The following is a 25,786-nucleotide window of genomic DNA, read 5'->3' as shown; positions in this document are numbered from 1 at the left end:
CATTCATGCTCAGAAATGACCAATTCCAGTTCCTCTTATTTGTTAGCCAGGCTCCTAGTATTGGTGTATAGATAATTCAAGAATTTCTTCTTTTCATGTTCTTTGGTTCTTTGATTAATTTTGTTCTCAACATCTTGATTCTGTGCTAAATGAGTACTCGGATCGTCCCTCTGTTTTACCCTCTTATTCTCTTATCCCCCTCCTGACTAGTCTATCCAGCCTGTTCCCGAGGACATCAATTCTCATTCTACTGAGTTAAAAAGTGTTGATCAAATAATATACAACAAATAATGTATCCAATGACTGTAGCCTCTTTTTCAGCTCACCAGTACTCACCAGGATGCCAGGAAACGTGAGTGCTAGTTAATGATATTTATAACTATATTTTTGTTGGTGGTGATTTTTTGTCTGTGCAAATATTACCAACTAAAGAGTTGATTGCATATCCATAAGTGTTACTCATCCAATTAACACTCTTGCTTCTGTTAAATATTCATGTGCAATTAAGGCTCTAGCATCATGCATCCTGAATTAATCAGTGATTAATGATAGAGGAAGTTGGAGTTAAGTTTACAAGACCTGCACGATGCTTTGAAGTGCAGAGACTGCAGTCTAGCTCACAGGTGTTAGCTCTCAACATGTGTTAGGTTTCATGTACTCACAAAGAATTCAGCCCAGTTTTTAAGCTAAATTATGATCTGGTGGAATCTAGTCCAATCTCCCTTGCTCCTTCTCCAGGCCATCACATTTGGAACCCCCTTCCACAGATTACAGGGAATGTAGAGGCAAGCCTGCTCCATCCACCTCCACACCCACCCCCATGCTCACTCTTCCTGCATCTTCCCCCATAAGCTTGGGCTACACTAGGAATGTGTGTTGCTATGATCTTGTCGCTTAGGGTGTGGAAAATCCCGAGTGACGTAGTTATACCAACCTAACCCTGGTGTAGACAGCACTGTATGGACGGAGGGGCGGGGGGATTCTCCCATCAACATAGCTACCGCCTCTCGGGGAAGTCGGGTATGTACGCCAATGGGAGAAGCTCTCCCATCTGCGTGGGTAGCGTCATCACAGATTGCTACAGAGGTATAGTTGTGCTGCTGCAGCGCTGTAAGTGTAGCCAAGCCCATAGTACTACCTGGTAACAGAGTTCATATGGTGTGGAGAGCTCTGCCTTGGGGGGAATCCTTAATTAATTGGATTTTTTTTTTTACAAATATTGTTAAAACTGTGTGATGTGCATGTAAAAGATGAACCAATTGGGTATTTTCCTCCATATAAAGTTGGGCCAGATCCTCACCCTGGGGTAACTCATTTACACCAGCCAGCAATCTGGCCTATGACATCATTATTTCTCAATTACATTATACAGCCTATAATTATACTTATAATGAAGATATAAAGGTGCTTAGCTATGACACTGCTGAATATGCTTGAAAACTGAAAGCAAGAGAATGGTAAATAGTTATTCAAACAAACACAGATTTTTATATAACTCTTAAGCAAACATCATTCTGGGATGTATTAGCAGGTGTGTTGTAAGCAAGACACAAGAAGTAATTTTTCCACTCTAATGCACACTGATTAGGCCTCAACTGGAGTATTGTGTCCAGTTCTGGGCGCCACATGTCAGGAAAGATGTAGAAAAATTGGAGAGAGTCCAGAGAAGAGCAACAAAAATGATTAAAGGTCTAGAAAACATGACCTATGAGGGAAGGTTGGAAAAAAATGGGTTTGTTTAGTCTGGAGAAGAGAAGACTGAGAAGGGACATGAGAACAGTTTTCAATTATATAAAAGGTTGTTACAAGGAGGAAGGAAAACAGTTATTCTCCTTAACCTCTGAGGATAGGACAAGAAGCAATGGGCTTAAATTGCAGCAAGAGAGGTTTAGGTTGGACATTGGGAAAAACTTCCTAACTGTCAGAGTGGTTAAGCATTGGAATAAATTGCCCAGGGAGGCTGTGAAATCTCCATCATTGGAGGTTTTTAAGAGCAGGTTAGACAAACACCTGTCTAGATAAGGGTCCAGATAATAGTTAGTCCTGCCTTGAGTGCAGGGGACAGGACTAGATGACCTCTCAAGGTCCCTTCCAGTCCTACAATTCTATGATCTTATGAGGAATGACATCTGAAGCTACACCAGTTTTGTAATTACACATTTTATTGAGTTTGTACAAAGGAAAATGATTTTCACAAAACAAACTGGAAAAAAATTATAAGAATAAAAGTTAACATTCAAAGTCTATGGTACACTTTTACACCACCATTGGAAAGCCAGTTAATAGCTCCTCTATAGAGGAAATAATTACTATAAAATTGTATTCTCCCTTTTTATAAAAAAAGAAAATTATAGGTTTTAAAACAACATAGAAGTTATTATAACTAAAAATGTCAGTCACCTTCACCACTAATAATATTGCAAGTAATGTACATTCTTTTTAACAAGGACTCTGTCATGTAGTTTAGGGTCAAAACTTAGGTGCGGGAAGTTATTTGTTTAAAAAAACTTTCAACAAAAGCTAACTAATAGAATTTGTTAAAATGTTTTAGTTGGTTTTTGTTCAGGTTTAAACATTTCCCAGCAACACTTCACTCTAAACTGTACAGTACAGGCCTACTGCAGGAGAACTAGAGTGCAAAACTAGAACTAGAGTGCAGAACTAGACTAAGCAAAACTGCTTAGTCTGTTTTCGTTTGTTCAAGCTGAGGGAAATTCAAAAAATAAATAAACAGCATAAATAGCACTAAGAAGAAAAGTTCCAAGCCAGGAAGGCTCTTCTCCCCAAAGTCGGAGGGTGTTTCGATACGTTGCTTTGTTCTAGAAAAAGTGAATCGGATAATGACAATGACTGAGATTCTTAGAGCAGTCTGGGGCACATAAAACACATACCTTCCACTCAGATTAATGGAAGGTACTTGTCTAAATCCCCTAAACTGCTGTGACAATCTCCACCAATTATTTTCAGCTATTGTTGGTAGCACAACAAGCACAAACACTAATAGCACAAGCAATATTTTTAATAGTAGGATGATTTCTAATGACAATGTCGGGCTTTAAGGAGTACCTAAGCGTAGAAAGAGAACAGTCAGTGAATTACAGCAATATGTCTTCCAAGTATGTGGCCTGGCACATCCTGTGGTGCTGCACTTATCTTTCCAGCTCCCTGCCTATTTGTCTCTGCCGCTGAAGTGGCTCTTTACACGAGTTACCCTGACCCAGTGGGGGACTGTCTTCCCACCTCCCTTTAATTATAAGAAATTTGGAACTAGAAACTGTATATGTGATGTGCAGCTGAAACAGCATTTTTGCTCAGACCATGCTCCTTTGAGACCAGGCACAGAGGTGAGGTGCTGAGATCCCTATTTTTGAGCATGCGTTGCCTGGGGAAGGCACGTTCCCCTGTTTTCGCGGAGACAAGTAATGCTTCCTGCTGTTTGTTTTAGGTTTTCCCCTTCCCAAAGTTGCTGAGTTCAGCTGACACATTTCAGCTTGACTCAGTACCAAACAAATGGCACTGGATAGGTAGAAAAATCTTCTTGATGTGAGCTGGGCTGCGCTTTGGCCACTGTGTAATAAAGGAATTTTACTGAATGTGAAACTGCTATTTTGGAGCACTCTATGGAATTACTCACAAGCTTGAAGTTAAGCACATTTCTAAGTGCATTGCTGAATTGGGGCTTAAATATCAGAGGTTTGCTAAACAAACTCATCACATAGCATGAAATTCACCAGGTGCACTGGCAGCACAAGATCTATGCACCACTTAAATCCCATCAAAATAGCATGTAAGCGGAATATAAGTGATGCACAGACTTTGTGCTCACCTTGTGCAGTTGGGTGAATTTCATCCCTAGTGCATAATCTTTCTTCATGAGGAGGGAGAAAGTACAGAGCTGGGTTGATCTGTAGAGTCAGTTGGAAAATTGTATTTACATTTTTCACAGAATAATTTTCTGATTTTTTTTTAACATGCAAAACTGGAAACCAATTTTTTTCTCAGATTTTCATCAAAACCATGGAAAACTTGGAAAGAAACAAATCTTCCACAAAATGTTTCATTTAGTAACCTGATTGCTTTTCCTTCAAACATTTTTGAATGACAAATTTCAACCAGCTCTATTGATCAGCCTTTCATATTTTGAAAGGGTGTAATTGCCTAGATGCTACTTGATTGTTAACATTTCTAGCTTGTGCTAGATGAATTATTGTTTTATTCATGCAGGTTACTACAAATGCTACTAGCAGGTTCTAAATTTTGATCATTGTAAGAATATGGGATACAGTCTCAAAGTATAAACCACTTTTTAAACTAGCCTCATTGTTGAGAACAATGCAGCTATGCTGATTTACACCAGCTGAGGATCTGGCTCCTACTGTTCTTGATCTTAGAGATTACTGCAACCATATTCAAGGTTGAAAGCTTTGCAGCATGATTGTCCAATTTCATGGAACAAGGAGTATATGAAATGCAGTGCTACCACATCATGGTAGATGCTATGCAGAAAGAGATTGTTTGTTGAACATGCAAAATTATTTTGCACCGATGGGCCACGAGCTACTTCCATATGTACCAGGTGAAGATCTGGCTCTATGCCTGTAAAGTTAACAGACCATCTCTTCTCCCATTTCTCTATGAAGTCTTCACCTGAGGAATCTGATTGATAGGTTGCTCCACAGCGAGCTGGTTCTCAAACACACAGCACGATTTATAACTTTCCACAATTCTTGCATGAAAATTTGCCTCATCCAGCTTATGCCAAATATCTCTTTCAATGTACATATTGTATGGGTCGTTTGAGTGCTCAAGCTTTTTGGAGCGGATGTTGCTAAACATTGTTCCAAATGTGAAAAAGCCAAAGAAACCAAACAACAAGAGCACATAGATGATTTCCAGATTGTCACTGGGTTTTTCAGCCTGAGAAGATGCAGAGTTATTTGTCTGGTCTACATATTCTTGTAGTAATTTGGAGAGGAGTGAATTCAGTGCTGTATTATTAGACAGCGTTCCCATCTTCTTCCGTCACTCTTTCCTTTCTGACGTGGTGATTTCTAGAAAAGCATAAAAGCCAGGTACACTTTTAAAACGCAATGTGGCAATAATTCTATACAACTGATAAATATCCTGTCTGCCTTCCTTTCTTAGAGAAGAAAACTATTTCATGGGAGAATGCTGAACTTGGAAACAAAATATTTCAGACCATATCATCGGCTGGGGTAAATTGGCATAACTCTATTAAATTCAGTGAAGATGTATTTAATTTCAATTTCCATCAGCTGAGGACCTGTCCCTTAATGTGTCAATTTATAGTAATGTTTACTATGGAAGTACAAACTTCCTAAATAAATTACTACTGCTCTCTCTGTTTCCCCACTGTGCTGCAGTAAAACAGAGGTTGGGGGAGAATAGGGAGTGGAAAAGCCAGGAGGCAGCTGTGAAAACAGCAGGTGACAGAAGAAAGAGGCAGCAGCCTCCAGTGCAGGAGCTCCTAGGGGCAGGTGATGAAAAATGCTTCCCTTTGCCACCTTACCTCCAGTAAAACAAAAAACAACCACCCTCCTGTAACTGATTCAGAGAGTCCTTCTCAAAGACAGCCATCATGCAGTTCTGAGTTTTGCTGGATGGTTAAACTGACCTCTGGTGACATCCTTGCAAATCAGGAATACTGCCATATAGAGTGCAGTCAAATCACTTTGGCACAAGGAATCAAAGATTTTTGGTAATCAATACTATTTTGATTGAGAGTTTTACACAAGAAGCTTAATGATCATTTCCCCCTTTAGAGTCTCAATACCAGACATCCTGTCCAGTAAATCCTTACATTGTTCTTATTCACTGAATCAGGATTGCAATACCCAAGTCTCCCTAACCAGACAATATAACTGACATGTCACTTTAATCTTAGTATAAGGCATAATTTAGCTTTTGTAATAAATTAAAACAAACATTCCTTATTGTATTATGCCCTTAGACTTTTTGAATAGCAGGTATTGTAGTTCAAGGTGACTTCACTGATGGTAATCTTGTATTATTATAGGAGCTGTCAGTTCTTTATACAGTTTTAATTATATGAAAACAGAGTGGTCCATTTACACAGGCTCTTCTGATTTAAATGGGATTTTTTTAGCCATGTACTGTATTTTATTCATTTACATCAAGGGTAAAATTTGCTCCTGGGCAGAAGGCCAGTACGAGATTTATGCAGGTCTTACATACTACTTGAGCATTATTTTGAGGGCTTAAGTAGGACTTGAGTGGCGCACAGATCTTGTGCTGGCCCTCTACACAGGAGTGATTTTCACTCCAAACCCTCAGTTTAGGAGTAAAGGCACTCCAATATGTGCCATCTTGTGAGGCCAGGTTACATTTTCTGTTTCTAGATAGTGTATGACTAATGCTGGGCATACTTTTTGCGTGAAGGGGAGGCAGGGGGTTGATGAAAACTGCAGATTCTGTGACACCAAAACCTTTGCAAATTCATGTCAATTTTGTCAAATTCTTTTGCCTGAAAAGAGAATCCAATTTTTTTAATTTTTTTAATAAAAAAAAAGCAACAAAAGTTCTGATTTTTTTTAATGTGAAATGACTTCTACTCTGTCACCGCATTTTCCTTTAACTTAAAAAGGAGACAATCCAAAACAAAAAATGGTCAAAATTGAAATGAAACATTTGAAACAGGTTGTTTGACTCAATGATTTTTTCAACTTTTTGATTCAACAAAAATTTCAAAACATTTCTTTTCCAATTGACCAAAAACATTTTTTTAATTGCCAGCAAACAGAAAAATCTATTATTTACCCAGCGCTCTCTCTATGACATCTGCAAAGAGATGCTATGATGCACTGGAAATGAAAAAAAGAAATTGATCCTATGATTTTGTCCTTTATAAAACTGCATTTATTTACCTGAAATATAATGCTATGAAAGTAAACAAAACGAAACACTAATACAAGAACAGTATGTTGGTTTCAGCATTGGAATTGTGTGAACCTTTTGCTATGAAACCCCAAACTATGCAACATTTCCCCTGGGTTTGGGTTCATTGCAAACTTGACACCCAGCTTAAGTTTGTAAACATTTTGGAGAAAGCAGGGACTCCTGCGCCTCACATTTTCCAGGAAAGATTAATGGTTTCAATCAAACCACATGAGATTTGATGATTTCAAACTGAAATCAGACAAAAATTGGCCGTTTGGGGTGCTTGGTGGTTCAGGTCAATGCTGAAACTTGAAAGTATGGCTCAGTCGAGATGTGAACTGAAACAAAACGCTTGCCATCAAATTTCACATAGCAACAGTATCCTTCTACAGCAGTGGTTCTCAAACTTTTGTACTGGTGACTCCTTTCACATAGGAAGCCTCTGAGTATGACCCCCCCTCTTAAATATATAAAAAAGGTTTTTAATTTATAACACCATTATAAATGCTGGAGGCAAAGCGGGGTTTGGGTTGGAGACTGACAGCTCACAACCACCCAAACCCCAGTTTGAGACCCCCTGTTCTACAGCATAGGAACCCTCTGATTAGCTTTTACAACACATAGAAGCTGAGTTAACATTTTTTTGACGAGGGTCCATATTATCTGCCCACAAGATGGAAATAATACCCGAATCCAAATTATTGCTTTAGACAAAGGATTCTGACAGGTCAAATTTACTTACAGAAAACTACGTCTTGGTAACCTGAGCTCAGCAGGCTTAAATACATTCACATTTCACAGCTGTTGACAGATCCTTTAAAAGCAAAAAAGAAAAGAAAAAAGGAAATTGAAGCCTTTCTCAGAGAGAATTATTTCTACAAACTGGGTGGGAAGTGTGTCAACATTCTGAATACTGTAAAATGGAAAGTGCCACCCAACCAAAACAGAACAAGAAATAATTTCTTTGACTCTCCTAGCTGACCGTTCATTCTGGAGAGCTATTTAACTATTTGCTAACGTAAAATATTAACAAACATGAGCAACAAAGAATCCTGTGGCACCTTATAGACTAACAGACATGAGCAACCTTTAAGGACTGATTAACTTAAATGGGTTGTAACCCTCAGCTAACTCTATTCCTACACATGACAATGCTTCCAAGATAACTGAACTTTCATAGTAAATAAAGTGATGACTTTGCAGAACATGTGTGAATTTTAAAAAACTGCAAATGGAGGAGTGTGTGAATTACTGCACATTACATTTGGACATTGTGTACACTTACTCCTTCTCCACTGATCTACAATGGATGGGCATGATAGACTATTCAAAGATAGCTGTGCAAGTATAACTGTCAAAAAGAAATTCTGGGGACTACTTCCATTCTGGGTGGGCAAGAGACAAATGAGGACTTTAGGAAATGCTTTAAGTCATTTATTATTGGTTTTAAAGTGCCAGCGGGATTTTGGATAGAAATAGGGTGACCAGACAGTGTGAAAAATTGGGACTGGGGTGGGGAGTAATAGGAGCCTATATAAGAGAGAGCCCCAAATATCAGGACTGTCCCTATAAAATCAGGACATCTGGTCACCCTAGATAGAAAGACCCTTAAGAAGGGTCAGAAGGTGATATTACATTGAAACATGAGAATACAAGGCCTTGTTCACCACTGCATTACTCCTGTTTAGTACTCGTGTGACTCCACTGAAACCAGTCAAGTTGCATCAGTGTAAAACTGGAGTATTGCAGGGGTGAATTAGGCCTACAGTTTTACTTCCTTGGTGGTCCTCACACAAGGATCAACCCTTGCATGTGGCAATAACTCTGAGTACAATGGAGTTGCACAAAGGATGAAATTGAACTTCTATTCTTTCATGCTCTGTTTATTCCCAATATGGGAGTCTTGTCCACTTTTCCTCCAAATCCTGGCCTTACTGTGTAAGGAGATGAGGGATTCCCTCTGAACTCTCTTTGAGTCAAGAGCTAAATTTCATTCCCTCAGTTGCTGCTTGATGTAGGTACAAAAATATCCCTAGCTGCCACTTTGTTGACTTGATTTCCTCATTTGTGCAATCGAGTACATCTCCAGTGTCTTTCAAACATTCCAGCTTCACTTCAGTTTGCTGTAGACACAACTAAATTAGCACCCAAGCACAGGCTAGCTGTGTTATAGAGCAGGCCTGCAGGAAGCTCATACAGCACTTCTGTCAGTGGGAAAAGCAGGAGAGTTTGCAGGCAGCGTTCCATTAGTTTCAATGTGTTTTAAAATGTTTATTTGTAAATGTAGCACTATTTACAACAGAAGGAGCGAGAGCCTCAGCTGCTATAAATCAGCGTAGCTCCATCTGACTTACATCAGCTGAGGGTTTGGCCCAATGTTTCCTTTCTCTATTTGTCTGTGGATATTGTTTGGGATGATTTAAATTGAGGGCTTTTCTACACTAGGATTTTTTACACCAGTGTAGCTGCACTGGTGCAAACTGTGACTTGCACTGGTACAAAATACCCTTGTAGACAAGGCCTTAGACAGTCAGTGTCCCCTTTCCCTTATTCAAATGTACACTGAACTATAGTCACACTGCTCAGTCCTCCATATTACCCCCCAACAATCACTTTATGTGCATGTGCTACCCAATTATCACCCAATTAATTCTCTCTGGCCTAGACAAAGAGCCCTGTCACCTGTAAAGCAAGAATGGGAGAGGATGGGACAGGTGCATTAGTGGCAGAGAAAATTCTTCAGAAAACTAAAATTGCTAAATAAGCATCCAATGGCCACTTTGTTTTTGATTTGTATCTTCATCCTGTGGGGGCCTATTGCCAAAGAGAAATTAGCCTGAGGTAGCACCTGACAGATGTATGTGAAGGAAGATATCAGAGGGGGTTCTCTGCCAGCAGATGCCTTTCAAATTAGTGCTTAAACAGTTCATGTAGCAATCCAGAAAGTTGGTAAATAAAGCTTTCAAACCACCAGGATCCTTTTGTTTAAAAATAGATTGCTTTTCAGTGGAGTGATCAGGAACAATCTCCTGTAGCAGTGCAATAGCAGAATGTGGGTGTTAGATGAACTAGATATAAAGCCATTACCCACAAACACAGGAAACTGAGCACACTTTTCAACTTGATGGCGATACAGGTGAATTGTCTCTGTGTGTTTCAGGTTTTCCACCTGCATGACATGAGACTGCTGGGAACGGGTTTGAAGACTGCCCATGAACACACCTGGTTCCAGGTGTTTCAAGTGAAAGTTCAAGTACTACAGTACCATAATAAATCTTCTCTTATTTCTATCAGTCAGTTCATTACCAAATACAAGCATTTGTAACTATGGAGTGGCTGCACTAAGAAATGAAAGACAGTCAAACACTAATTCATCCCTAAAAGCATAGATACATCTATGTGAGATACTTACAAGTACAATGTATACAACACAACTTGAAGGGTTAATTTCAACATATCAGTATTCCTTTGCAGTATGTATTCTAAATATTTCATCTAGGTTGGTTATTTTGACAGGTTCATGCCTCATCAGAAAGCATACATTCCAAGGAACAAATGTTGAAAAATTCTGTTTGGCCCCAGCTCACTTTTACAGTTGTCATTCAGTAAAAGAGATCTTATTATAATGTTCATAAAAGGACCTGATCTTGCACCAGGGGAATATTGACATTGGCCATAAAGTGGGTAGGATCAGGCTCAACATTTTTTTAGGATTTTCATGCGTGCTGAGGTTAGAAAGTGACAGATTTTCATAGTGTGTGCAATGTAGAGACAGATAACTGTTAAATGCCAGATCCTCCACTGGGTGTAAATTGGTCTGACTCCCTTCAAGTCAATGGAGCTAGGATGATTTACACCAGCTGGGGATCTGACCCTAATATCTTTCCTGCCGTATGACCATCAGCCATAGCAGCTTATCTTTGAAATCTCTACGGAAGTATTTGTCTTCTGAAAATACAGCACTGTAGTAATCTTTTCAGATTGGAGTGATTAGGGGCTGAAAGCCTGTGTGTCAATCCAACACATAAATGTTACCACTGCTCTTTGCCCACAACCACTCCCATAAAATGTCTTGCAACAGTTCTGTCCTTACCCGTTATACATAATTGTAACCAATTACGTCAGAGTGAAAGTGGTTCTCTTCCCTGGCTGTTCACTCAGAGAGATTGCTAGGGTGAGCAGCTTTCTGGAGACTGGAATGTTCCACAACTGAGCCCTCATTTTTTCATATGGCTTTTAGAAATGTATGCAACAATCTGGCATCCAGAGACAGAACAGAAACAGGTAAAATTTACTACTGCACTGAATAAATGTTGGGCATAGTTAGGTATGTGTTTAGATATCATGGTGATGGGCACAAGAGAAACACCTAAGATAGACAGGGCGCATCTACACAGTGGAGTTCTTTCAGCAGTGTGCAGTGTACACAAACATTTAGCCCCCAGCAGAGGTATAAATAGCAGTGTAGATGGTAAAACACGGATTAAGCCAGTAGAGTAAAGACATCCTGAAGGGTGTGGGTGTGTAGCTGGGGTACAGGTGCAGGGAAAGGCTTTGACTGTGGGGGAGGGGAACCACAGGGAAAGGCTGCCAGCCCCCCACTGCTGGGTCCTGCAGGGAAAGACTCCAGCAGGAGGGAAAGACTCTGGCAGGGGGATAGGCAGCAGGGAAATGGCTGCGCCTTGCCTTGCTGCCTGCCTCCCCCTGCCAGATCCTTTCCTAGCTTCAGTGAAAGGCTCTCACAGTGGGGAGCAGCTGATACCTTTTCCCAACTGCCTCCTTCTGCCAGAGCCTGTCACTGACTTGTGTAGCTGCGCACTATCAGGGCTGGCTTTAGGCTGGTTCGCCCGATTCCCCGGAATCGGGCCCCACGCCTTAGGCGCCTTTTTAATTTTTTTTACTCACCCCAGTGGCGGTCAGCTCTGCTGGGGTCTTTGGCAGCCCCGCTCCCCTGACCAGAGTGCCGGTCAGAGCACGGCAAGCCCCGTGGCCCCACTCTCTCAGCTGGAGCGCGGCAGCCCCAGGACCCTGGCTGGAGCTTCGGCCAGAGTGTGGCAGCCCCATGGCCCTGGGACCCCGGCTGGAGCTTTGGCCAGAGCACGGCAGCCCCATGGCCCCGGGACCCTGGCTGGAGCTTCAGCTGGAGCACGGCAGCCCTGGGACCCCGGCTGGAGCTTCAGCCAGAGCGTGGCAGCCCTGGGACCCCGGCTGGAGCTTCAGCCGGAGCGTGGCAGCCCTGCGGCCCTGCTCTCCCGGCTGGCAATCCAAAGTGCTGCCGAAGACTGGGAGTGCCGCCCGGTGAGTACAAGCCCCGCTCCCCCAGGAATTGGGCCCCACACTTGCTAAAGCCAGCCCTGCGCACTATGGTGTGCTTTTCATAAACTACGTAGCTACCTGTAAACTACACACCGCCAGAAGAGTGTATAGTGTAGACGTAGCTTTAGGTAGGTTTATGCTTCCACTCCTGTACACCCACTCAGACTGTTTTCTTCAACAATTGTAATTTAATAAACTTCCAAGTGTGACCAGATTATATTGTCATCATTCCTCTTCCTGTGTCTTACATGCATCCGACGAAGTGGGTATTCACCCACGAAAGCTCATGCTCCAATACGTCAGTTAGTCTATAAGGTGCCACAGGACTCTTTGCTGCTTTTACAGATCCAGACTAACACGGCTACCCCTCTGACATGTGTCTCACTGTTCACCCAATCCTCAACCATCATTCATAACTCCACTTTAGACAGCCACACAGCTACAGCGGGGCTAGGCTGGTTGGCTTGTTCCTTTACAAAATGTTATGTTTATATGATTACAAGATAGAAATTCAACCCCCACTTCACTCATACAATATGACAGCCTAAAATCATGCGCACAGTCTTTGTCCCTCCAGATCTAGCTACGATAGGCTGATGCATAACACATGGACTGTAAGGTTCCAGGCCATCAAGTTAAAGACCTTCTCCCTTTTTATTCATCGCCACAAATTCCTTTGAGGGAGGCTTATGTGAACTGTGGCTCCTATGAGCATTATTATTTCCCCCACTCTCACTCCAGCCCCTTTGCATTGAACTTTATTTTGCAGTACCAGCCCGTCTTAGCAAAATACAGTCAAGACTCAGGATTCCAGCTACTGCTGAGAAAAAGAGAAGCAGAAGCAAGTGAGCTCTGGAGACATCTAGGGCCAAATTTGTCTCTGGCTTCACTGGGGTCAGAGCAGGGGAAAATTCACTCCTAGTTCCTATGGGGGCCCTGCAAAAAAAAAAGTCCTGAGCAGGCACAGCTGCCCAGCTACTTGCTGTCCCCTTGATCTGTACAAAGGCTGAGAGGCAAACAGTAAAACATGCAAACTCACCAGGCTGTGCAGCTGGAAGAGGGCGGGAGGCTGTGATCTGGGTGCTGTAAGCCAGATCCTCTCACTGTGAGAATGAGTGGGAGGCAACCTGAAGTCTGGGTGTTGGGAACCAGCCTCAGATTATGTGTGTATGTGGGCGGGAACCTGCGATATGGGCACCGGGAGCCAACCTCAGACTGTGAGCACAGGGAACAGGGAGGCTGGGAGCAGCTCTGTGCACGAGCTGGGGGCCAGCTGGGCACAGAGGTCAGGTGGCCCAGAGACACAGCATCCCAGAGGACAGCAGATCCTCAGAAAGTGAGTTGCCTCCTCTCACAAAATAAGAAAGGGGAGTGTGACTTGCACCTGGTACAGCACCCTGCACCTGGCCTGAAGGAGACTCAGTTCTTGGCTCCATTGCCTGCACCCAGTGTTCCCCTGCTCCTCAGTAATCACCCCAGGGCAGCCACACAATGACCCAGCCACCTTCCTTTCATCCTATCTTCAGCACGTCCCCTCAGTCACCCACACTCCTGCTCTCCTGGCATCACTCCCCTTCCCCCAAGGCACACCACATGACTGACTCCACAGGTCCTGCACACACCTCATGCATCTATCAAAATTTCTTTCAACATACTTCATCCTGCAGCCCTCACAGCTCCCTCTGTTCCCTGTGCCCCACACCTCTTTGGAGTCTGAAGTAGGGAGAGAGGACAGAAGCTCAGAACAATCATTCTGACACTCTCTGAATATGGCTCATTCTTCAGTTGCATTATAAAGTCTCTCACAGGTTGTTGTTTAGCTCTGCATTGATATACTGAATGAAACATTTTGGGAAACAAAAATGATCTGCAAAATGGCTGATATAAATGCTATGACCTTTACAGACATCTCGGTCCTGTGAGACCCCTAGTTGGCATTATCTTTCTTAGTGTTAAAGGGAGAGGAAGCCACTTCCAGCAACTGCTCCTTAAATCAAACAGACACATGCAGACTGTGATGTGGAACACCCTATTTGCTTCTGTTCAGTACCTGAAAAAAGTTTGCTATCCAGGACTAAGGCGTGTCCATTTCCACTGGCTAAGCAGAGGGAACATTTGGCTGGCAGGCATTACTGCCTGAAAGGCTTCAGGGCCTATGTGAAATGAAGGGATGAGCTCAACTGGAAAGCTTACGTGAGCCCTAAATTCACTTTTAAAATATGATTAAATGTAGCATAACGTGCCCTTCATACTCCCTAAATGCCTGTAACAGATACGTCTGGTAAGTCTCCCAGCGTGTGCCGGCTGACTAAATTCTGACTAAAGGTAGCATAGGTTCCAAAACAGAAAATATTGCATTAATAACAAAATTACCAGCGCCTACGTCCTTTACGTAGTTGTGTTATTCATTGTACATAGTCCTTCAAAATTGAGTGGTCCTTGTAGGACTATTGGACTACAGAAGAGTCTGGAACGTGACCAGTACTTAAAATGAAAAAACGAAGACTAACACATAAGCATCTTGAAATACTTCTCACACATCCTCTCCAGAAGAGTGGAGCACATTTTTTCCCCATGGGGTGGCCGTAGACACTAAAATATACCTCCTGTCGGACTTGTGTATCCTGAAGATGAAGCAGGTTGTTAAAATGAAAAGGACAATAATTGCTTTAATACACCACTTAGCATTCATATAATGCTCCCCATTCAGGGTCCGTAAAGCACTTTACAAACAGTAGTTAGTTAAACCTTGCAGCATCCCTGAGGGATGGGATGTACTATAACCTCCATTATACAGACATATGAATGGAGGCTGAGGTGGGCAAGTGACTTGGCCAAGTGCAAAGAGTGAGTCAATGGTAGAGCTCGGCATACAAGAGAATCGGTCACACACTTCCCTACTGTAACTACTAGACAACACTGCCTCTAGTCAAAGCAAGGCTACTAACAATGCTACAGAAGTATGTGGTACTGAATCATGTCCGTCATGTGTGGAGTTCTCTTCTAGGTGAAGGTGAGCTAGTTACAGCTAGAGCTGTGTGAAATGTTTTGACCAAACCTTTTTTGGGTGAAAAATGAAGATTCAAGTCAACCAAAACATTTTGCATATTTATGTCAAGTTCACTGAATTGTTTCAGTCAAAAAAAAACAACCAAAAAAAAAATTCTGAAAAAACCAAAATGTTTTGTTTCAACATTTTCAAAATGTTTTGGTTTTTCAATTAGAAACTACTCTTGTTTTGAATTTTCCTTAAATTTTATTTTAATAAATAATAATAATAATAATAAACCCTTTTAAAAGTTTGAAATGGAAATAAACATTTCATTTGACTCAAAACAATTTTTTTAAAATTGTTTAGGAACTGCTAGCAAACCAAAAAGTCAGTTATTCACCCAGCTCTAGTTCCATCCCCTCAAAGTCAGAATCATCTCCAGTAGATTTAAATGAATACAGAAGAACTCAACAAAGAAAGCAGAAGTTAAGGTGAACACTATAGCTCCTTAAGGAAGAAGTATGGTATTTGGTAACCACATCAGTAAATCTTCACTGACAACAGTGCACAGACATAAACAAAATCAAAGTGCCATGTAAACATGTGCAGAAGGTGACAGCCTGGATTAGTAATCAGCTGCATCTGACTCTATATTATTAGTTGGCTAGAGTGATGGTTCTCATCTGGGGTACATGTACCCTTGGGGGTACACAGAGGTCTTCCGGGGTGGGGGGTGGGTGGGTACATCAACTCATATAGATCAGTGTTTCTCAACCTGGCGTTGTGACCTCCAGGGGGTTGCGGGCAGGTTTTGGGGGGGTCACAAATGCAGGGCCGGCATTAGGGCATGGCAAGCGGAGCAATTGCCTGGGGTCCCATGCCACTAGGGGCTCCAAGAAGCTAAAGTACATGCTCTGAGAGATGGGGATCAGGCTTCCAGCTCCTGAAAGGGGTATCATAGTCTGGAAAGGTTGAGAACTACTGTATGCCAAAGGGAGAGTTGCAAGAAAAGAGATCAAAAGAGAACACAAAAGACTCAAGAACAAAGATGAGAAGGATTAAAGAAGAGTGTACCCAGGCAGATAGTGACAGGAGAGAGCAAAGGGACAGGCACTGTGCTAAGGCATGGCATGCGGGGGTTGAAATGGTGGGGGGCAGTCATCTGTCATAAGGTGAATGCCACCAGAAGAAAAGTTGGGAACCAATGTAGCAGAGTTACGCAGAAATAGAACAGCTCGAATATCTGAGCGCAGTACAGGATTCTATTTATGTATCTTTCTTGTTGGATGAACTATTTGTGATACAAAGAGAAAAGAACAAAAACAGTTCGTGATCACTGTTTGCATCTCATGGCTAGAGATCTGTCTTCAGCTGCCTAACCTGACTAAACACATTCTTTAAAAATGACTAATCAGCTCTGAGGTGTCAATCGATGTGGAGGAACTCATTTTCCTACATGACATTTTGGAGACAGGACTCACAAACCACATGCCAATCTTTGGTGATAGAAAGATGCATTTTTACGGTTAATCCATTTCATCCGGTTAAATCCTGTCACTTGTACTGTCTGGCAGACTGCCTTTCTGGCATAGGTTTTTATCAAGTGCCTGTCACATTACTAGGTAAATGCCACACAACAATTAAAGACAGCACAAAGTGTGCCCTAAATGTACTAAAAGGGTGCTAAAAGGAAGATATTTCTCAGTATCTCTGTTGGCATTACTAAATGGTCAGGGCTTGTTTTTCTCATGCCCTCTCCAGTAGAAAGACCAATGTGTTCTGATATTTGCAATAACATTACTGAGATCAGAGACACCTTTAGGCTTGTCTACAGGTGGGCCCATGAGCACTACAACAGGGCTGTGATTTCTAAAGCATGTTGCACATGAATTGGTCCTGCTGGTGTGTATTAAACGTTCCCTAGTGCAGTTTAAAGAAGTGCTGTTTCCAACATGCTGAGTGGAGAGTTGGCTAAGCTAGCCAATGGCAAACACTGAAGAGAAGGATGGGGCCTAAGCCCTTCAAAGAGAGAGAGCGGCCTTAGTCTGGGCCGGAGGTGCCTCTCTCCACTCGGGAGTCACAGCTGTGAACCCTCTCCTGGAATTTTGCACCTAAGCTCTTTGTCGCTAAACTATGAAGAGGAGGAGCCCTCCCACCGCATCCCTTATAACCTTTAACTCAGTGGTTAAGGTACTCACCTAGGATGTAGGAGACCCTGGTTCAATTTCCTGCTCTTTCTGATGCAGGGAAGGGATTTGAACTTGGTTCTGAGGCCCGTGCTCTAGGCTATGTACTGTTCCGGAGTAGGCCTCTCACAGTCTCACCTATTGAAGTGGTTTCCCTGTGTATAAATAATTAAAAGTTGTTGGCGCAGGGGTACTGTGCAGCAGCACCACCCACACCTTCTCCTCCCCCTTCGTCCTGTGCGGGGCTTGATCTGATAGGGAGCTTCTGAGAATGCCTACCAGACCAAGCCCCCCAGGCGAGTTAGGCCAGGGGCATCTCTAGTCTGAAGAATTCCATTGTGATTTAGGCATCGGGGGGAGGGATAGCTCAGTGGTTTGAGCATTGGCCTGCTAAACCCAGGGTTGTGAGTTCAGTCCTTGAGGGGGCCACTTAGGGATCTGGGGCAAAAAGTGGTCCTGCTAGTGAAGGCAGGGGGCTGGACTTGATGACTTTTCAAGGTCCCTTCCAGCTCTAGGAGATTGGTATATCTCCAATTATTACCCATCAGCTAGGTGCCCGAGCACTAAGGCTGAGATGGCTGTGTACATACTCCCTAGCAGGTTCTCAGAGGACTTTATCAGCAGAAATTTAGGCACCTAGGGACTTACGGCACCTACAGGGTTAGGCAGCAACTGAGTGGGAGGGTCTAAATTTTGGATTTAGGCACCTGATGTGGCAGTTAGGCGCTTAACTCCCTTTGTGGATCTAGCCCAAGGTTTCTATACCCTACTGGGTCTGTAAACAAGCAGTGTTTTCATTTTCTTTAATACACTCTATACAGTAGTGACACGCTGAGCAATGGGATCCATCAGATCAGTCAGATGCTGCCTGTTTTAGGCGATTGGTCAGTAACATTGCACAAAAAATAAGGCTTTGCAGCTCTTTCAAATTGCTTTCTGGTTTCTTGCAAACAAGGTCAAACTGGCCTTTGCTGTCACCCTCCTACAAGCAGCACTGAGCCGGTGTATGGAATAACAACTTATTGTTCAGGGCATTTTCAGTGTCTATCAGAAAGGTTAGTGAAGGACTTGCTCCAGTGGCTTTTGTTAGCAATGGAATAGTGAATCATGTAGTTCATGAGATTGCTATCTTTGGCATAACTCCCATGCATCATACTATATTAAACCATTATCATCACTATAAAATCCTAGGAAAATCAGCTGGAAGTGATACACCTCTTGCCTCTATTTATAATGTATATGTAGTGCCGGGCCCAGTGGCCAAGAACCAGGATTGCTCTGTTTGGCTCTGGAAGGGGTGGGGGTGGAGGTGGGGGTGGGGGCAGAAAAGTAGTTTTAAGGCACCTTTGTACTCCCTTGCTCCTGGACCGACCTGTGCCAAGCTAGTCCCCCAGCTCACACTGAGAGAAAATGGACTGGCCTGTTTGATCCTGAACCTCCTTGGCTGGACACAGTCCAGATATCCTTCTCTCCTCTCCTTCTCAGTCCTGCCTTCGTACATCAAGAGTACTTTTGCAAGGTGTGGTCATCCAATTCCCCGTTCATATTAAATGCCAACCGCAGTGACTATGGCTTGAATCCCCCTCCTAGTTGCCAAACTGATCTAGATTATCACCTTCTCCCCAAATATAAATCCAGTAACTCCAACAGCTGTCAAATCCCATGATACCCCAAGATATTAGATCTTACCTTGATCCCATGCCGGTGACAATCCACAAATCACTACTCCAATCTATCTGGGGTAGGCTTGGTAGATTGGAGGTCTTGGAGGGAATCCAAACACCAGGCAGGTTGGAGGACACATGTAGGCATTCCCATCTTGGTGGTTCAAGGAATTCTTAGAATTTAAAAGGATTACATTGCACATTAAGGAACATAGTGTAGTTCACACCAATAAAGGGCTTGTAATAACCACACCACTGGTGTGAATTAAGTTTCTTAGGATGTGGGATTTGATCAGACACACACACTGTAACAGGCTCATTGGTATTCTGCTTGAGGCACTAACACAAGAAAACTGAACCAAGTTACTTCATTTTCTTTTCATGTATTTAAAAGTAAAAGGAAATCAAATGCAAAAACCTAATGTTAAGGAAACATTAATGCTAATAACTTAAACATATATCTCCGACATTTAAAAGCTAAGATCCCCACAGAAACATCAACTCACTCACATTGAACATACACTCATATCAGAGATGGACCAGAACATACTCTCTCTCTCTCATGAATATGCATACCAGATCTGATCACATTGAAATTTAGGACAATTTGGATTAGAAAATTTCACATTCTCAGTCTTTGATTCTCCCCACTAGAGAGAGATCAAATATTGGTTTGGGCCCATCCCTAGCTAGTCATTTGAATTGCTTGTTCATTTCTATTCTTCCCTTTAATCCTAAAATTTATTGTAACACCTCTTTTACCAACATTGCCTCAAGCTTCTCTCCAACTTCATCCTGGCTCCTCTCCAATCTGGCTTCTGCCCATTTCACTCGGTTGAAACTGCTCTCACTAAGGTTTCCAACAACCTCTTCTTGGCAAAGTCTCAGCGTCATAAGCTTCAACTTCAGTGCAAACATACTGAGGTGTCTGGTGATTTTAAGTGACCAGCCTATGACAGTTTAAAGAGGACTGATATTTTGAAGGACCTTAACATCAGCCCTCTGAAAATCAAGATCCTTTAATTTGTCTCAAATTATAGAGCCAAAAATAGAATAACTCAGAATCATGATAATCACAGCTGAGATATTAATACACTTACTGACCTGCCAATATTCCAACATTAATGTATGCCCATCAGATTAATAACAACAAGGACACCAATCAATCAAATTCCTTCCCCATAATCCCAGGTCCTCGAGCCACATCCTCCTCTACCACACTACGGGCTGGCGGGGGGGGGGGGGGCAATAGGGGGCAGGGGGAGGCAAGGGGGGAGGGACAGCTTGCTTGACTACAGAAACAAGTTAACTATCACAGGCCAGATCCTCAGCTGGTGTAAATTGGTGTAACTATGTTGAAAACCATGCCAATTTACACCAGCTGAGATTGAATCTACAGCTTAGAATGGATTGTTTAATTAAAAATGTGCTTAAACCTGAACAAATTGTACAACCTGTTTATAGTAGCTTCCACTGTACATAATGTCGGTAACTATAATTCCCTCTCCTGTAGATAAGAGTGTGTTTTAGATGCCAATAAAGAAATGACAGAGCATTCAATTTTTATGAAGAGCCAGATGTGTCATCCAAATGAGTGATCATTCATTTAATGACTGACGGTACAGGGAGAATTTGGTTTAGAGGTAAGGGTGTTACAGTTTATACCGCTGACAACTCATCTTTTAACTGGTGGGAAGACTGTGCCACTAACTAGAAATTAAAATTCATTCAACCAGATCTCTTGAAAGCAAACTGCAGTTATCGGGTATTGCAGAGCATGCACAGGAGAACTCCGTACTGAACCTTGAAATACAGTTTCAAGCAGCTCCACAATACGAGCTCTTTGGGGACCTGGGCTGTCTTTTTACTCTGCTTGTGGAGTGTAGCCCTGGAATCCGGGATCCTTGATTCATTCCCCTCAGTGCTGAAAATACAGCTAATAAAGGATAAGAATAAATATAACTGAAATAAAAAAATCACACTGAGGTAGAACTCTGAGACCACCATAAAGTTCTCAGACACATTCCTACACAGGAGCTGAGTCTTTTCGCAGCAGTAGATTGCCTGATTCTGACCTGGGAATCTGTACTTTCTGCAACTGGGACAAGAACATACCAATCAAGTTGAATAGTCTTTGCTCCATTCTGAGCAGACAGGTGGCCATACCACAATAACTACTGTTGTAATTGGCAGCTGCTACTGCAACTGATCAGCTCAGTAGAGGTGCAAGGACCGAATGGGGCTAATTACTTGTAAAAAATTTGAATTTTAAATGATGCTTCTCGCCTCCCCCCCCACCCAAGGAGTACAGACTAGCTCCTTAAAGAGATCCCTTTTTAAAACACACAACACATACCAAAACATGTAAAGGACTTTTGGTTAAATTGATAATGGTAACAGAGCCAACCCTGTCTCTTGACCAAGGTAAAATCCGAATAAAGCCAATGGGATTTTTGCCTGAGGTGGTGTGCAGGAGGGAGTCCTCACCCCTGAGTATGCTATTTTGGATGTAGAATTTCATCCTAGAGCAAATATTGTTTCTTCCCTCTCATCCCAGGAGGAACTCCCTTTGCTCTGCAGCAGTGCCCCTGTCCCTGGGAATGGGAGAATTCAAAGAGTAGACTAAGGAATTAAAGGACTACGGAAACACACTAAGAACATACATTTGTTTCACTGCCTGAAGGGTGGGCGGTGAGACACAGTAGAATTTCACTTTTCAAACATTAGGTCAGTTTCTCTACTTGTCCCAAACTCCACTCCGTGCAAAAACAGAATGGGGCAGTCATATGCAGTTTTATACCACCTCACCTCCCCATATTCTAAGCCCAGGCCTCAGCTTAAGTAATAGCAGCTTCAAGGCTGCTCCAAAGTATGCTGCAAAGGCCCCTAAAGGGACATTCCACTGCTAAAAATAGCCCCCTTCTTCTCCTGACTCACCTCCAACACCTATACTATATCCTTGGGAGTGTGTAGGCCACTCCATGTCACTCAGGGTATTCCTCAAATGCCAATTCACACAACTAGACAGCTGCTATATGCCACTGAAACGCCTTAAATGGCATGGAGTGCAATGTGAAACCTGTCCCATTCTGTTTTGGCATGACGGTGTTCATTTCCAGTGAAACATGAATATATATTTGCTTATGTTAATAAATCTAATATATAGTAGAGTCCTCAAGGCAGAAATGTCTCAGTGCTGCAGGTTAGGCTGCACTGTGCTTTGCATTTGTTTGTTCAATCAACTCCTTGCCTTTCTGAGCATTAGAAAAAACAATAAAAAATACACCTCTACCCCGTTATAACGCCACCCGATATAACACGAATTCGGATATAACGTGATATCAGCCTAAGGAAGATTTTGCAAAAGTAAACAAGATGGTTTAGGCTTTTTCATCTTGTATCAGGAAACTAATACCCTCCTGTCTCGCTATACTATGCCTGAGGAGTTCCAATCCCTTGCTGTAGCTCCCAGGCACTCAGAAAGACCTTGCATCATATACACCTCTACTTTGTTATAACGCCACTCGATATAACACGAATTCAGATATAACGCTGTAAAGCAGCGCTCCGGAGGGGCGGGGCTGCACGCTCCGGAGGATCAAATCAAGTTCAATATAACACGGTTTCACCTATAACACAGTAAGATTTTTTAGCTCCCGAGGACAGCGTTATATTGGGGTAGAGGTGTATTTAGGGGAAAAAAGATTGCGTCTCACATCACCTCACATACACCCTCATTGTTATTCTAAGGAGATGAGCAGAGCTATACTCTTAATAATACACCACAGAGATCCCATCCAACTTCCTACACTCACACAGAAGATGCCTCAAGCCTACAATTATCTCATACTTTGTGCTAGCTGACACATGATGGCACATGCATCCTACCACCTCAACAACATTCATTCTGTTGAAATGTGCACAATACTCACATGTGCGTAGACTAATTTGTTCCCATTACACCTATCCAGAAGCTTTTAGGTGTGTAATTCCTCCTGAGAAACCATTCAGCATGATCTCCTTCTGGGTTGTCTTGAGGTTAGGTTCTAAACAGGGAGTGAGAAGAAGTGGGTTCAGTTCTTAGCTCTTACACAGACTTCCTGAGTTATTGTATTCACATCACTGAATCACTCTGCCTCAGTTCCCATCTGTAAAATGGAGATTACACTTCCATATGTCAAAGGGGTTCTTGAAAGTTAAATGCTTTCATATATATCAGTCACTCCGATACTACAGCAATGGGAGAAACTAGACTGACAAATAGATTTTAACATGGCTCCTCCCCTACTAATACCGAAAAACAAAATAGTTTGCTCACACCTGTTATATTGAGAGTACAGCCACATTTTTCAATTTGGTGCTTGAAGTAATGTATCTAAATACCTACATGGATACTTTAACATGTGATTTGAGTTTCAGAAGTGCTGATCTCCCACTTCCGGAGGGGTTGTGGGTGCTCTTCAATTCTGAAATTTGGGCAACTATTAAGGGTAACATTTTCAAAAGTGTTTATGTGATCTAGGAGTTTATGCAACAGGACAAGGGCCTAAATCCTTTAAGCACTTTTTAATTTTTTTCCTCCAGATGCCTAAGTAGAGATTTAAATGTCTAACTTTGAAAACTTGGAGAAAAATATATATAGGATTATCTTAAATTCAGCATGGCTAAAACAATACCTCATATATTTACTTGGAAGGATTTAAAGCCACTCCCTGTGGATCTATCATAAACCAGCTGAGCTTAAAAGACAAGACTTTTGAAATCAAAGTTGACACACTGACAGCCATTTTAGGTTTATGGGGTAGAGCTCCATATTTTAAAACTGGGCTTCCAGTGACATTAGTTAACACAAATGGAAAAAACAGCTTTGCAAAAAACAAAAAACTTGAGCTCATTATGAAAATATTAAAAAAAACAACAACTTCAGTTCATTGATTTAAATAAAGTCAGTAGAGCCATCAGATGCAAGCTGCACAAAATAACAGATATAGAATTAGAGTATTTGGTCTATCGTTATACAACGTCATGGCTCATTCAACCCTGGAGAAGTAATGATAGTGAAACAAAGACCTCACCTTGATTATATCTAACATCCCATCTGTAACTCAAGTATGCTACCCCACCGTGGGAAGGGCAATGAACTCCAGTTTCCATAGTGAACAAGCAACGATCAGATATCACCCACTACACAACAAAAGGGCAAAAATAATTTATTGCATTCATAATGGAATCAGCAGGTTCTCAGTGTCACTGACTTGAGGAAATTAAATTGTTTGTTATTCTTCCCACCACATTAACACAAAAAATGGATCACGGGGATTACGAATAAAACTGTGGCAGAAAGTTCCCAAAACAGAAAGGCCATCGGGGAGGAGGCTGTGGCATGTGGCTATAACCTCCCAGGGGGCAGGGCTATAGGGGATTGTGGAGCCTAAAGAATGGGTGGTTCTGGCTAGATAAGAAGTGTGGCCAGGGCAGGGGGGATGAGGTGGCCTTAGTGAAATTAATTTGCCAGTTCAGACCATTAATTCTGTAGGTGGAGTAAGCCCTGAAGAAACTGAAGATAAATAATGGCATGAATACAGAAGAATCATCCAAAACATACTTGGATTTATGGCTATGATGTTAAATAATGTATGCAACATAACGCGGGGAAAGGAAAGATGGGAACAGAATCAACAAGGCTTAGACACCCAAAGACTTCTTGGCACAGGAATTCCTTTTAGTGTTGGTGATGGGTCCAATTCCATCAACTCCCATTGATTTCAGTGGGAGTTGATGCAGCTCACCACCTCTGAGGAGATGCTCAGTGAATCTTAAGAAAAGGCCCTTTATTGTGGAAATTTGATAGTCTTAACGATAACTGGAAATACTGCTAGAGAGAGAGAAGTTAAGTGATGTTTTATTGGACCAACTTCTGGTGGTGAGATAGACAAGCTTTTGAGCTTACACAGAGCTCTTCTTCAGGTCAGGAAAAGGGACTCAGAGTGTCACAGCTAATCACAAGGTCGATTTCTGGCATTCAACAACAAGGAGGCAGCCTCCACTGGTAAGAGTGTGCACAGGGATTTGTTGACTTGGAGAATGTCCCACCAAAAATTACTAACTCTGTGTGGGAGGGGTTGGGGGTGGTGGGAGGGGAGGAATATGCAGTGATCTATTCATACCATGCAAATTGTGAAAGAGACATGCGGAAGCTTGAATCCAGTTGGAGAGGGATTTCACTTTTCATAAAGCTGCTAAACTCAGAGACTCTGCATGATTTAACATATCTGAGGTGTGTATTTAATTCAGCTTAGTGGCCACGTGCATCTTGAACAACAAGCTTCTGATGTACTTTCAAAGCTTTATATTTGTGATCTTTTATCTCTCTCCCCTTTTCACAGATTCCATTTCTCTTTTCTAATGGGAGCACTGCCAGACCCTCCTGAATGTTGGAATGCATGAAATCCAGATCCGAACATTAGGTTTTGGGCCAGTCACTTCTTCCAATAACATTTGCTGTCCCGCCCCTTCTCCCACACATCACATCATGAGCAGCTGTGTGGTAAAAAATCCAGGTGGCCAAAGGATTAGAAAAATGTTACTTCCACAAAGTAAGTCCCATCAGAATAGATCCCACTGTATCCAGAAGTCTATAGCTGTAAAAAGGCATGGTCTCTTAAAAAAATAAAATAAAATAAAATTTAAAAAAAGCCACACCAGAAAAT

The 25,786-nt window shown here is 42.2% G+C and overlaps 1 protein-coding gene across 3 annotated transcripts; it reads right to left on the bottom strand.

Moving 5' to 3' along the window:
* Nucleotides 1–2,254: 2,254 nt before the first annotated feature.
* Nucleotides 2,255–24,238, bottom strand: KCNE1 (potassium voltage-gated channel subfamily E regulatory subunit 1). 3 transcript variants are annotated; one of them, XM_039494639.1, is made up of 6 exons: nt 24,152–24,238; nt 23,009–23,122; nt 19,102–19,249; nt 17,425–17,567; nt 7,661–7,732; nt 2,255–5,051 (listed from the first exon to the last, which is right to left on the bottom strand). In XM_039494639.1, exon 6 carries the CDS (start codon nt 5,011–5,013, stop codon nt 4,633–4,635), a length of 381 nt encoding a protein of 126 aa, XP_039350573.1. In that variant the 5' UTR covers nt 5,014–5,051; nt 7,661–7,732; nt 17,425–17,567; nt 19,102–19,249; nt 23,009–23,122; nt 24,152–24,238; the 3' UTR covers nt 2,255–4,632. The 3 variants fall into 3 exon arrangements, with proteins under 3 accessions (XP_039350573.1, XP_039350564.1, XP_039350584.1); XM_039494630.1 differs by lacking the exons at nt 17,425–17,567; nt 19,102–19,249; nt 23,009–23,122; nt 24,152–24,238 and adding an exon at nt 13,274–13,334; XM_039494650.1 differs by lacking the exons at nt 7,661–7,732; nt 17,425–17,567; nt 19,102–19,249; nt 23,009–23,122; nt 24,152–24,238 and adding an exon at nt 13,274–13,338.
* Between the last annotated feature and the right edge of the window lie 1,548 nt (nt 24,239–25,786).

This window comes from Mauremys reevesii, linkage group 1 (genome assembly GCF_016161935.1).
Source record: "Mauremys reevesii isolate NIE-2019 linkage group 1, ASM1616193v1, whole genome shotgun sequence".
NCBI lineage: Eukaryota > Metazoa > Chordata > Testudines > Geoemydidae > Mauremys > Mauremys reevesii.
Note: the sequence above shows the minus strand (reverse complement) of the source record. Positions and strands in the feature narration are given on the sequence as shown.